The sequence below is a fragment of the Aegilops tauschii genome, chromosome 3, assembly GCF_002575655.3.
Source record: "Aegilops tauschii subsp. strangulata cultivar AL8/78 chromosome 3, Aet v6.0, whole genome shotgun sequence".
NCBI lineage: Eukaryota > Viridiplantae > Streptophyta > Magnoliopsida > Poales > Poaceae > Aegilops > Aegilops tauschii.
In genome coordinates, this window is record NC_053037.3 from 621,534,494 (window position 1) to 621,547,588 (window position 13,095).

Consider the following 13,095-nt stretch of genomic DNA (forward strand, 5'->3'; position numbering starts at 1 on the left):
CAAAGCAACATCATCAATTTTCAACCCTTTCTTTCAGCTATAAGACCCTGAAATTGAAAAGCACTACAAATGACACATGGATAGAGATAAGTGACCAAATTAATAGTAGTTCATCATCACATTAAAACCAAAGTACATACATACTTCAAATTGAACAACATATAGCTCTCCAGAGCATCTAGTTAAACCATATATTGAAACTATGTAAAACCTTTCAATGTAACAACAAATGCGATCATAATCACAACTAAGGTAACAATTGATCCAACGACATAATGATACCAAGCCTCGGTATGAATGACATATTTTCTAATCTTTCTAATCTTCAACCGCATTGCATCCATCTTGATCTTGTGATCATCGACGACATCCGCAACATGCAACTCCAATATCATCTTCTCCTCCTCAATTTTTTTATTTTCCTTCAAGTAATTGTTTTCTTCTTCAACTAAATTTAACCTCTCGACAATAGGGTCGGTTGGAATTTCCGGTTCAACCACCTCCTACATAAATAAAATCTATGTCACGTTGGTCGGCATAATTGTCATAAACAATAAATGAACCATATAGTTATAAAAAGATAATATATACCACATCCGAATCATAGACAGGACGAGGGCCGACAGGGGCGGATACCGGAACCATCGCACTATATAATAACAAGGAATAATAAAAGTAAGAAAATTAGACAAGTATTTATCTCAAGTAAGAATTTTCTTTCTTTCAGAAAGAAGATAAGAACAAGAGGCTCACCACAGTGGTGCCGGCGACGAGATCGGCGCGGGCGATCGACGGCGGTGAAGACGGGGACGGGACGTGACGGACCGCTAAACCTAGAAAAATCTCGGGGAAAATGGAGCTCGGAGGTCGAGTTTCGAGAGAAGAAATATTAACTAGTGTGGCTCGGACATTTCATCGAACACCTCATGTGCATAGGAGGTGAGTTAGAGCACCCAAATGCCCTCCCCTCGCCGGCCAGCAAAAACAGAGCAGTGTGGAGTGCTCTGCTCGCCGGCGATGGGCTATATATAGGCAAACCATTTGTCCCGGTTCGTGGCTGGAACCGGGACTAATGGATGTGGGCCAGGAGCGAGGCCCATTGATCCCGATTCGTGCCTAGAACCGGGACAAATGGGTCCAGACAAACCGGGACCAAAGCCCACAAGGCCCCGGCCGGCCATCTGGACTCACGAACTGGGACGAATGCACCCATTGGTCCCGGTTTGTATAAGAACCGGGACTAATGGGCTGGCCAGGCCCGAACGAAAGCCCATTTTTCTACTAGTGTAGTGTTAATTGTGTTTTATGCATTTGGCGGGGGACTTTGCACGTCCCCTCTCATCTATTTGCGGCAAGAGAACTCTTAACCGGAAGAGGCAGAGAAAGGAAAGAGGATGCACGCACTACCAGAATGGACGAGTTCGCCGAGTGTCGAGCAGTTTGTCGAGTGTATTTTATTGGCACTCGGCAAGCACATCATTTGCCTAGTGTTCAGGAAAGGCCACGGTGGCACATCAAACAAGGCGAACATGACTCAACAGGATAAGGAACTGGATTGACAAACATGAGAAATTCAAGAGTCTACTTTTATTTCATTCGTACATTTTCTACTATTTTCTTGCAGCTTAGTTTTCCTTGAAACTTGGCCACGTGATCAGTTGCGCATGGTCGACAACAAAATTATGATTTCAAAATGTACTGTTTTAGTCGACTAGTTATTTTTACTCTAGTTTGCATGACAATGTAATTATGGTTTTCAGAAAGAAATTTCCTATTTTGAACATTACTCCATGGCAGTTCTAGTTTTATCCTCTCAACGTAACAGGGGTATAACGGTTGCTGTTAAGAGCAAGAGGTCAAACCGTGTACTGGGCCTTCCAGTGTTCGTCTCCTGCTTCAGCCTGGTTATCTGGTCATGTATCATCGTTTGAAGCCACAACGGCTGATAGTTAATCCAAGGAAATTTCCTGTCTGAATATCAGATCCTAAAATGACATCAGGAAGCACGAATCCTGGCAGGGCACAGTATGATGCGGAGCTATTGCGGCGTGTGGCATGATGGGTAGTGAGACAAGAAAGGCAGAGGAATCCAGCAAAGAGGACTGTGCACGCGAGAGATGGTCATGGGCTCCTGGCCCATCACACCATAGATCCCGTCCACCAACCTGTCTCTCTGCGGCGCCTCGGGCCATCGGGTATGCTGCAACGCACCATGCCTGCTCCACGCGCTGCACACAAGCTCCGACAGAGAGCTGCAGCGTGCTCCATTGTAACATCGGCGTTTCGGTGATGCTCCATTGCAACATCCGCGTTCTGGTGATTCTTCATTGCAGCACCAGCTACGCTTCCGACGGCCTGGCGTTGCTTCATTGTAACACCGGCAGTGCTCCAATGTTCCGGTGATACTCCATTGCAACATCGGTGTTCCAGTGATTCATCATTGCAGCACCAGCTATGCTTCTAGCGGCCTAGCGTTGCTCCATCATAACACCGGCGGTCCGGTGATGCTCCATTGCAACATCGGCGTTCTAGTGATTCTTCATTGCGAGACCGCCGCTGGCCGGTATAAACGACGGCACCATGTCCACCCTGATCTAGAACAATGGACATACAATGCAAAATTGACTTGCAGTTGTCCGCGAAAAAGTTTATCTGGTCTGGAGGTAAAGTATCCACCTCGATTGTATTTAAGCTAAGAAAATCAAGTCTGGGCCTAATCAAGAATTTAGGAACAGTGATAAACCTTTTTGATATAGAAAAATAAGTTTAGCGTGGCAGATATACTAGGCATATATTTAGCTGACACCAATGGCTATGTGACAATTCCATCCCATGCCGGGAAGCAGTTCAGAAGAATTGTATATATTCCACAAATAAATAACACCAGAAGCCCTAAAAAACAATAATAGACAATCTGAACCATGGTTCCCCACTTCATAAAGGTCATATGTTCATGGCATCGCTTATAGACTCTTCAATGTGCTAGACTAATACCCGGAGGGAGAATCCACATGCCATCTTCAGGATCACCCCTTGTAAAGTATCCAACGCACCTAAATATTTCCATGTTATCGCCATCAAAATCATCTTTTCTATAATACCTCCTGTCATCCTCTATATAGTAGTAGTTCTTCTTGTCGCTATGATTTGAGATCCTTAGAAATACAACACCACTAGGGTCTCGATAACTTAGTTTTGAGCAAGATTGAGTGAAGAAATAGATGAAGTTCCTCTCTACACCGCCACCCCCATCCGCTGGCACGCATACCGCCTTGGAGAATGCCCGTCCCAAGAACAAGGCGTGGTCACCCAAGCTTGTAACCTCCGTCCACTTTTTGTTGCAACGTGTCATCTGCCCGTCAGCATGGATGTCAACAAGCTCAAACACCTTGAAGAAAGGCTCGAGGTCTATAGACCACCGAGTCCTCAATGCCATCGCAAGCTTGCCATTTAGATCAAATATATAACTCTTATAATCACTGTGTTTAGTGTAGTCACCTAGGATGGAATGGTTGGTTGCTAGCTGGCGACGTGCCCTAACCATGGGCACACCATCCACGTTCATACCAATATCAAACTTGACGAGTTCCCCTCTGGAGCATAGGCCATAGAGATCGCCGCGGTAGAAAGTGATGTCGGCGAGGTCTTGACTGGGATATAAATGTATCGTGTACCTGCCATTGCGACAAGCAACTTTGCAGAGCACCACGCTGCAGCTGTATGCAAGACCCTGGTTGTATGTCATGGCGGCGAGGATGCAGTCAGACGAGGTGGGCGCCTGGGAGAATACAACTTTGGTGACATGATTTCCGTGGAGGAATCTGCTCAGCGGCTCGGCCAGCGTCACCTCGGCGCCAGAGAAGAGGTTCAGGATCCTGGCAGAGATCCTCCAACGATCCAGACAGAAGACCTAGCCGCCGGCATAACCGCCAAGGATCCTCCAACCCACGATCTTCCCCTGGAGCCGCACGACGGTGCCGTCCTCGGGGCAGTACGCGGGATTCATGGTCAAGCCGTTCGGTGACAGGAGCAGCCACGGTAGCACCGATATGGGCGGTGCCGCGCGTGCGGCTGCTCGCCATGACCGGCAGACGACGGCGAAGCGCGCTCGCCCGCGCGGGGAGGCCAGCATGCGGTAGATCGTAGCGAGGAGATCATCGGGAAACGTGGAAGACCAGCACTGCTGCCGCGTCGTAGCGCCAGCGTGCACGCGCTTCGATTCGTCTTCATTGGCGGCGGCGGCCATCTGCGGCAGGGTGAAGGAACGATCGAACGAACAGCGATCAGATCCATCCATCGGCATTACTATTTATACTCTTCGTCGTTCGCGTAATGGGCTTTATTTATTTTGATTTTTGGGTCATGTTCTTCTTATAACATATTTTAGGCTCATGGGCTTGCCTCGCCCCTGCTGGTTGACGGCAACACAAACCCTTTTGTGCTAAGTAAATGATACGAAATACCGCTAAAAAAACAGTAATGAGAAGAAAAAATTCTCAAAAAAATGTAATGAGAAGAAATTTCCCACAAAAAAGATAATGAGAAGAAATACACGTAAAGAAAAGTAATGAGAAGCAATACGGGTTATCTCAAGATTGTCTGCTAAGGCGTAAAAGGAGGAACGCCAACCAATCCATATCCAATGGCACCACCTCAGCGTGGTTAGCATGTTGCCGAGGCCAGTCAACCAGCTCCTCAGGCATCCCGGTTTCAATGTCAGCGACGTACATACAGCCGCTGATCTCGTGGACAATCATATATTTGGTATTCCTTTAGTGAGCTTCTTACCAGATTCTTTAAGCTCCAGTATCTTCATGTGGAGCCACTCTATTGTCCCGTTGACACTTTTCCATATGGTTACTTCAGAACCTCTCCAACGCTTAAGGAGAAGTAAAAGCGTCCAATCGTTAGCCAGCATAAGGGATGGGCGCCACCCCATGTAGTCGATCGTTGGCATGGATCGATGTCCTCGTCAAGAAGATGTGACCAGTCCCGACGTCCATGTTGACGGTACATAAACATAGGAGGATCATATCATAAAAGAGCCAGTGCGCCATGCCACCGCACACAACAGCACAACCATGAAAAACCGGTTCATAGGCTTGGGTACCGGCATCACGAAAGCACTTGGTTGGCACGCTCCAGGTTGCTTTGCCAGAGCAGAATGTATGAAGATTGTAGTCCATGTCGATGATTATCACTTTAAAGGACAGTGTGTCGTCCGGCGATGGCGGCTGGCAGCTATCGGAGCGATAATCTGCATGCCTCAGAACAGCGTAACCGCACCAGTAGCAGTGCATGGGCTCAACATGGCCGAGCTTTAGCTGTGGGAGCACATGGCACTTGCCAATGAGCAGGTTACACAGGCGGAGGACTTTTGTTGCCCACAGAGAAAGATTCACAAGGAGGAGGCCATGGCGCGAGACGAGGGGCTCGACGTAGTTCAAGAGCCCAGACGACTCAGGGCACGACAACCACGTCCCAAAAATGACCGGAGAGCCGGGACAAAGTACGGACAGGCCATCCGGCCATCACTACTGGAATGAGCAGATTTGCCGTCTGCCAACTCTTTGCCATCCGCCAGGCATGTCTTTGCCGTTAGCCATGGCAGACGGCAAAGTGCCTGATTCCTGTAGTGCATCCCTGAAAAAGAAGCCGATAAGGGAGGGTCTGGCTTCCTCGGGCCAGCACCGCTGGAGGAACAAGGTGTCTCCCACGAGGTCGCGCCACCGCTTGCACACCGTGGCGCATCTAAAGAGCGTCGCCGCATCGTCCTTGACTATCTTGGAAGCGGCGGCGGCTCGGGTTTTGAATTGGGGTGAGGATGATACTACCATGTAGAAGGATAGAGAGTGATTGATGGAATTGTTGTTTATATAAGCGCACGAGATATGACTATCTTGAAGTACAAGACAAGGTAGAACAAACTTTATCATATTTATTTGCAAAAAAACAAAACTAATCTGTCCTATGTTTTCTAAAAATCACGATACGAAGAAGTGTAATCCACAACACATAAGCTTCCACGACAGAATTTGATGGATAAGGTACCTACTGTGAAGAATGCTCGAAGCGTCTTACCTCGTTGGACGCGATGGGTACGTGTTTATATAGCAGGGGCCAACCCTGGATATGCATACATCGTTTCAGTACAACTTGGAGAACAAGAGAGGAGGAGATAAGATACAGGTAGTTGTGCTACGGGATTACAGAGAGATAATCCGTACAACTATCCTAACAGACTTGCTAACCTCCTAGAGAGAAAGATCATCTTGACCAAGTCATGCGTGTGCAAATATCCGGTGTTTAACATCCTCCCTTAATCACAACTTCGTAAAGTTGAGATTACGTTTAAACTCTTCTAAATTCTTTGTAGGCAATGCTTTGGTGAACCCATCCGCAACTTGGTCTTGGGAATGCACAAACCGAATATCCAACTTTCTGCTTGCAACTCTCTCTCAGACAAAATAAAAGTCTATCTCAATATATTTTGTTCTAGCATAAAAAACTGGATTTGCTGACAAGTATGTGGCACCAAGGTTGTCACACCATAAACATGGGGTTTGAGTGCTCCGGACACCAAGTTCTCTCAACAGTCATTGGACCCAAATAATCTCTGCTGTTGCATTTGCCAACGCCTTGTATTCAGCCTCTGTGCTTGATCTAGAGACTGTAGCCTGTTTCTTTGCACACCATGATATTATGTTAGGTCCAAAAAATATAGCAAACCCACCAATAGAACATCTTTCATCAACACATCCTGCCCAATCAGAATCAGAAAATGCACTGACTAGTGTGGATGATGACTTGGTGAAGTTCAGACCAACATTCATAGTATGTTTCACATATCTCACTATGCACTTTGCGGCAGTCCAATGAACTGTAGTGGGCGCATGAAGAAACTGGTATACCTTGTTAACAGCAAAAGATAAATCAGGTCTAGTGAGAGTTAAGTACTGGAAAGCACCTACTAGACTTCTGTATTTTGTGCCATCCTCTTGACTTAAAAGTTCTCCTTCTGTGAGAGACAGTTTTTCTGTGCTAGAGAGAGAGGAGTTAGTGATGGTTTGCATCCTTGTGACCCAACTCTTCTTACCAGATCAGTTGCATACTTTTCCTGTGAAAGATGAAGTCCATCCTCATGTTTCTTTACTTCAATTCCTAGGAAGAAATGCAAGTCTCCTAAATCCTAGAGAGAAAACTATGAATTCAAACCCTTTAGCAGTGCTGTTATGGCCTCATTGGATGAGCTAGTAATGATTATATCATCAACATAAATAAGCACAAATATAGATGTATTTGACTTACTGTAAATGAACAATGAGGTGTCAGATTTGGAAGGAACGAAACCAAGAGCCTGCAATTTCTGACTAAGACGAGAGTACCATGCTCTGGGAGCTTGCTTCAATCCATATAAAGCTTTATCAAGTCTGCATACATGAGATGGTGCATTCTTATCCTCAAACCCAGGAGGTTGTTTCTGTTGGGGAACGTAGTAATTTCAAAATTTTCCTACACACACGCAAGATCATGGTGATGCATAGCAACGAGAGGGGAGAGTGTTGTCCACGTACCCTCGTAGACCGATAGCGGAAGCGTTATCACAACGCGGTTGATGTAGTTGTACGTCTTCACGATCCGACCGATCAAGTACCGAACGTACGGCACCTCCGAGTTCTACACACGTTCAGCTCGATGACGTCCCTCGAACTCCGATCCAGCCGAGTGTTGAGGGAGAGTTTCGTCAGCACGACGGCGTGGTGACGATGATGATGTTTCACCGACGCAGGGCTTCGCTTAAGCTCCGCAACGGTATTATCGAGGTGTAATTTGGTGGAGGGGGGCACCGCACAGGGCTAAGAGATCTCAAGGATCAATTGTTGTGTCTCTGGGGTGCCCCCTGCCCCCGTATATAAAGGAGCAAGGGGGAGGCAGCCGGCCAAGGGGAGAGGCGCGCCATAGGGGGGAGTCCTACTTGGGAGTAGGACTCCTCCTTTCCTTGTGGGAGTAGGAGAAGGGAAGGGGGAAGGAGAAAGAAGGAAGGGTGCGCCCCCCCTTCCCTAGTCCAATTCGGACCAGACCATGGGGAGGGGTGCGGCCACCTTTTGAGGCCTTTCTCTCCTTTCCCGTATGGCCCATTAAGGCCCAATATGAATTCCCGTAACTCTCCGGTACTTCGAAAAATACCCGAATCACTCGGAACCTTTCCGAAGTCCGAATATAGTCGTCCAATATATCGATCTTTACGTCTCGACCATTTCGAGACCCCTCGTCATATCCACGATCTCATCCGGGACTCCGAACTCCTTCGGTACATCAAAACTCAATAAAACTGTCATCGTAACGTTAAGCGTGCGGACCCTACGGGTTTGAGAACTATGTAGACATGACCGAGACACGTCTCCGGTCAATAACCAATAGCGGGACCTGGATGCCCATATTGGCTCCCACATATTCTACGAAGATCTTTATCGGTCAGACCCCATAACAACATACGTTGTTCCCTTTGTCACCGGTATGTTACTTGCCCGAGATTTGATCGTCGGTATCTCGATACCTAGTTCAATCTCGTTACCGGCAAGTCTTTTTACTCGTTCCGTAACACATCATCCCACAACTAACTCATTAGTCACAATGCTTGCAAGGCTTACAGTGATGTGCATTACCGAGTGGGCCCTGAGATACCTCACCGACAATTGGAGTGACAAATCCTAATCTCGAAATACGCCAACCCAACAAGTACCTTTGGAGACACCTGTAGAGCACCTTTATAATCACCCATTTACGTTGTGACGTTTGGTAGCACACAAAGTGTTCCTCCGGTAAACGGGAGTTGCATAATCTCATAGTCATAGGAACATGTATAAGTCATGAAGAAAGCAATAGCAACATACTAAACGATCGAGTGCTAAGCTAACGGAATGGGTCAAGTCAATCACGTCATTCTCCTAATGAGGTGATCCCGTTAATCAAATGACAACTCATGTCTATGGCTAGGAAACATAACCATCTTTGATTAACGAGCTAGTCAAGTAGAGGCATACTAGTGACACTCTGTTTGTCTATGTATTCACACATGTATTATGTTTCCGGTTAATACAATTCTAGCATGAATAATAAACATTTATCATGATATAAGGAAATATATAATACTTTATTATTGCCTCTAGGGCATATTTCCTTCAGTTTCATGTAAACTTCTTCTTGCAGAACGCCATGAAGGAACGCATTCTGTACATCTAGATGTCGAAGGCTCCATCCCCTGGAAACAACAATTGACAGGACAAGGCGAATTGTGGCAGCTTTTACAACCGGGCTAAAGGTGTCCTCATAGTCTATGCCATAACGCTGCTTAAAGCCTTTTGCAACAAGCTTAGCTTCGTACCGATCTATAGTTCCATCAGATTTCCTCTTGATTCTGAGTACCCATTTGCAGTCAATCAAGTTTTTACCTTGCCGTGGGGGAACTAGGTCCCATGTTTTCTTTCTCTCAAGTGCCATGCATCCTTCATCCATGGCCTTTTTCCACCTTGCATCACCAAGAGCTTCCTCAAGGGTATTTGGTTCGCCTGTAGAACATGCTAGTCCAAACTTGAGTACGTGCTTGTAATTAACAGGTTTAATTACCCCTTTCTGAAGACGTGTACAAGGTGGTGAAGTCGCAGCCGGAGCAGTTTCTGCAGAAGATCCAGGCTGCTCAGGTGCTGCAGTGGTGGACGATCTCGAGGGAGATCCTTTGGCTGTTGTGTCAGCCGGATCGTCTGCGGCCATGTGTTGTGTTGAGGGCGAGGCAGATGGCGCAGAAGATCCCGGCGGCCCATCATACACCAATGATGACGTGGGGCCACGCAGATCAGCAACGGATTCCGCGCCTGGGCCACGCAGGGCAGCGCCGGAGTCCGCGCCTGTCTGACGCGGGCGGCGCGTGTAGATGCGAACACCGTCCAAAGACCGCACGCGCTCCGACACTGCAGCAGGCTGCCGCGTGTCACCCGCAGATTGGTGCGGCCCGGACTCCTCCAACCGGCAGGGCGACAAGCAACGCGTGACGGGCGATGAGTGGAGACCACCCTGAAGGAAATATGCCCTAGAGGCAATAATAAAGTATTATTTATTTCCTTGTATCATGATAAATGTTTATTATTCATGCTAGAATTGTATTAACCGGAAACATAATACATGTGTGAATATATAGACAAACAGAGTGTCACTAGTATGCCTCTACTTGACTAGCTCGTTAATCAAAGATGGTTATGTTTCCTAGCCATAGACATAAGTTGTCATTTGATTAACGAGATCACCTCATTAGGAGAATGACGTGATTGACTTGACCCATTCCGTTAGCTTAGCACTCGATCGTTTAGTATGTTGCTATTGCTTTCTTCATGACTTATACATGTTCCTATGACTATGAGATTATGCAACTCCCGTTTACCGGAGGAACACTTTGTGTGCCACCAAACGTCACAACGTTACCGGAGGAACACTTTGTGTGCCACCAAACGTCACAACGTAAATGGGTGATTATAAAGGTGCTCTACAGGTGTCTCCAAAGGTACTTGTTGGGTTGGCGTATTTCGAGATTAGGATTTGTCACTCCAATTGTCGGAGAGGTATCTCAGGGCCCACTCGGTAATGCACATCACTATAAGCCTTGCAAGCATTGTGACTAATGAGTTAGTTGCGGGATGATGTGTTACGGAACGAGTAAAGAGACTTGCCGGTAACGAGATTGAACTAGGTATCAAGATACCGACGATCAAATCTCGGGCAAGTAACATACCGGTGACAAAGGGAACAACGTATGTTGTTATGCGGTCTGACCGATAAAGATCTTCGTAGAATATGTGGGAGCCAATATGGGCATCCAAGTCCCGCTATTGGTTATTGACTGGAGACGTGTCTCGGTCATGTCTACATAGTTCTCGAACCCGTAGGGTCCGCACGCTTAACGTTACGATGACAGTTTTATTGAGTTTTGATGTACCGAAGGAGTTCGGAGTCCCGGATGAGATCGGGGATATGACGAGGAGTCTCGAAATGGTCGAGACGTAAAGATCGATATATTGGACGACTATATTCGGACTTCGGAAAGGTTCCGAGTGATTCGGGTATTTTTCGGAGTACCGGAGAGTTACGGGAATTCGTATTGGGCCTTAATGGGCCATACGGGAAAGGAGAGAAAGGCCTCAAAAGGTGGCCGCACCCCTCCCCGTGGTCTGGTCTGAATTGGACTAGGGAGGGGGGGGGGGGCGCCCCCTTCCTTCTTTCTCCTTCCCCCTTCCCTTCTCCTACTCCCACAAGGAAAGGAGGAGTCCTACTCCCGGTGGGAGTAGGACTCCCCCCTTGGGCGCGCCACCTCCCCTTGGCTGGCCCTCTTCCCCTTGCTCCTTTATATACGGGGGCTGGGGGGCACCCCAGAGACACAACAATTGATCCTTGAGATCTCTTAGCCGTGTGCGGTGCCCCCCTCCACCATATTACACCTCGATAATACCATTGCGGAGCTTAGGCGAAGCCCTGCGTCGGTGGAACATCATCATCGTCACCACGCCGTCGTGCTGACGAAACTCTCCCTCAACACTCGGCTGGATCGGAGTTCGAGGGACGTCATCGAGCTGAACGTGTGTAGAACTCGGAGGTGCCGTACGTTCGGTACTTGATCGGTCGGATCGTGAAGACGTACGACTACATCAACCGCGTTGTGATAACGCTTCCGCTATCGGTCTACGAGGGTACGTGGACAACACTCTCCCCTCTCGTTGCTATGCATCACCATGATCTTGCGTGTGCGTAGGAAATTTTTTGAAATTACTACGTTCCCCAACAGTGGCATCCGAGCCAGGTTTTATGCGTTGATGCTATGCACGAGTAGAACACAAGTGAGTTGTGGGCGATATAAGTCATACTGCTTACCAGCATGTCATACTTTTGTTCAGCGGTATTGTGAGATGAAGCGGTCCGGACCGACATTATGCGTACGCTTACGCGAGACTGGTTTCACCGTTGCGAGCACTCGTTGCTTAAAGGTGACCGGCGGGTGTCGCTACGCCCGGTCCTTCCGAAGGTTAAAACAGCACCAACTTGACAAACTATCGTTGTGGTTTTGATGCGTAGGTAAGAACAGTTCTTGCTAAGCCCGTAGCAGCCACGTAAAATATGCAACAACAAAGTAGAGGACGTCTAACTTGTTTTTGCAGGGCATGTTGTGATGTGATATGGTCAAGACATGATGTGATATAATGTGTTGTATGAGATGATCATGTTTTGTAACCGAGTTATTGGCAACTGGCAGGAGCCATATGGTTGTCGCTTTATTGTATGAGATGCAATCGCCATGTAATAGTTTTACTTTATCACTAAGCGGTAGCGATAGTCGTAAAAGCAATAAGTTGGCGAGACGACAACGATGCTACGATGGAGATCAAGGTGTCGCGCCGGTGACGATGGTGATCATGACGGTGCTTCGGAGATGGAGATCACAAGCACGGTGCTTCGGAGATGGAGATCACAAGCACAAGATGATGATGGCCATATCATATCACTTATATTGATTGCATGTGATGTTAATCCTTTATGCATCTTATCTTGCTTTGTTTGACGGTAGCATTATAAGATGATCCTTCACTAAATTATCAAAGTATAAGTGTTCTCCCTGAGTATGCACCGTTGCGAAAGTTCTTCGTGCTGAGACACCACGTGATGATCGGGTGTGATAGGCTCTACGTTCAAATACAACGGGTGCAAAACAGTTGCACACGCGGAATACTCCGGTTAAACTTGACGAGCCTAGCATATAACAGATATGGCCTCGGAACACGGAGACCGAAAGGTCGAGCGTGAATCATATAGTAGATATGATCAACATAGTGATGTTCACCATTGAAACTACTCCATCTCACGTGATGATCGGACATGGTTTAGTTGATATGGATCACGTGATCACTTAGAGGATTAGAGGGATGTCTATCTAAGTGGGAGTTCTTAAGTAATATGATTAATTGAACTTGAATTTATCATGAACTTAGTCCTGATAGTATTTTGCAAATTATGTTGTAGATCAATAGCTCGCGTTGTTGCTTCCCTGTGTTTATT

The 13,095-nt window shown here is 47.1% G+C and overlaps 1 protein-coding gene across 1 annotated transcript; it reads right to left on the reverse strand.

The window, feature by feature from the left end:
* Positions 1-2,528: 2,528 nt before the first annotated feature.
* On the reverse strand, positions 2,529-4,297 carry LOC109750822 (uncharacterized). Its single transcript, XM_020309765.1, has 3 exons — positions 3,950-4,297; positions 3,269-3,847; positions 2,529-2,594 (listed from the first exon to the last, which is right to left on the reverse strand). The coding sequence occupies exons 1-3, from the start codon at positions 4,295-4,297 to the stop codon at positions 2,529-2,531; spliced, it is 993 nt and encodes a 330-aa protein (XP_020165354.1).
* Positions 4,298-13,095: the final 8,798 nt, after the last annotated feature.

Excerpts from the sequence above, each read along its gene's own strand:
- LOC109750822 (XM_020309765.1), bottom strand. The coding sequence starts at position 4,297 with ATGGATGGATCTGATCGCTGTTCGTTCGATCGTTCCTTCACCCTGCCG. Across the intron at positions 3,848-3,949 it reads TGCGGCTCCAGGGGAAGATC|GTGACGCTGGCCGAGCCGCT; the intron begins GTGGGTTGGAGG and ends TCTGGCGCCGAG. Across the intron at positions 2,595-3,268 it reads GACGGGCATTCTCCAAGGCG|ATCAGGGTGGACATGGTGCC; the intron begins GTATGCGTGCCA and ends CCATTGTTCTAG.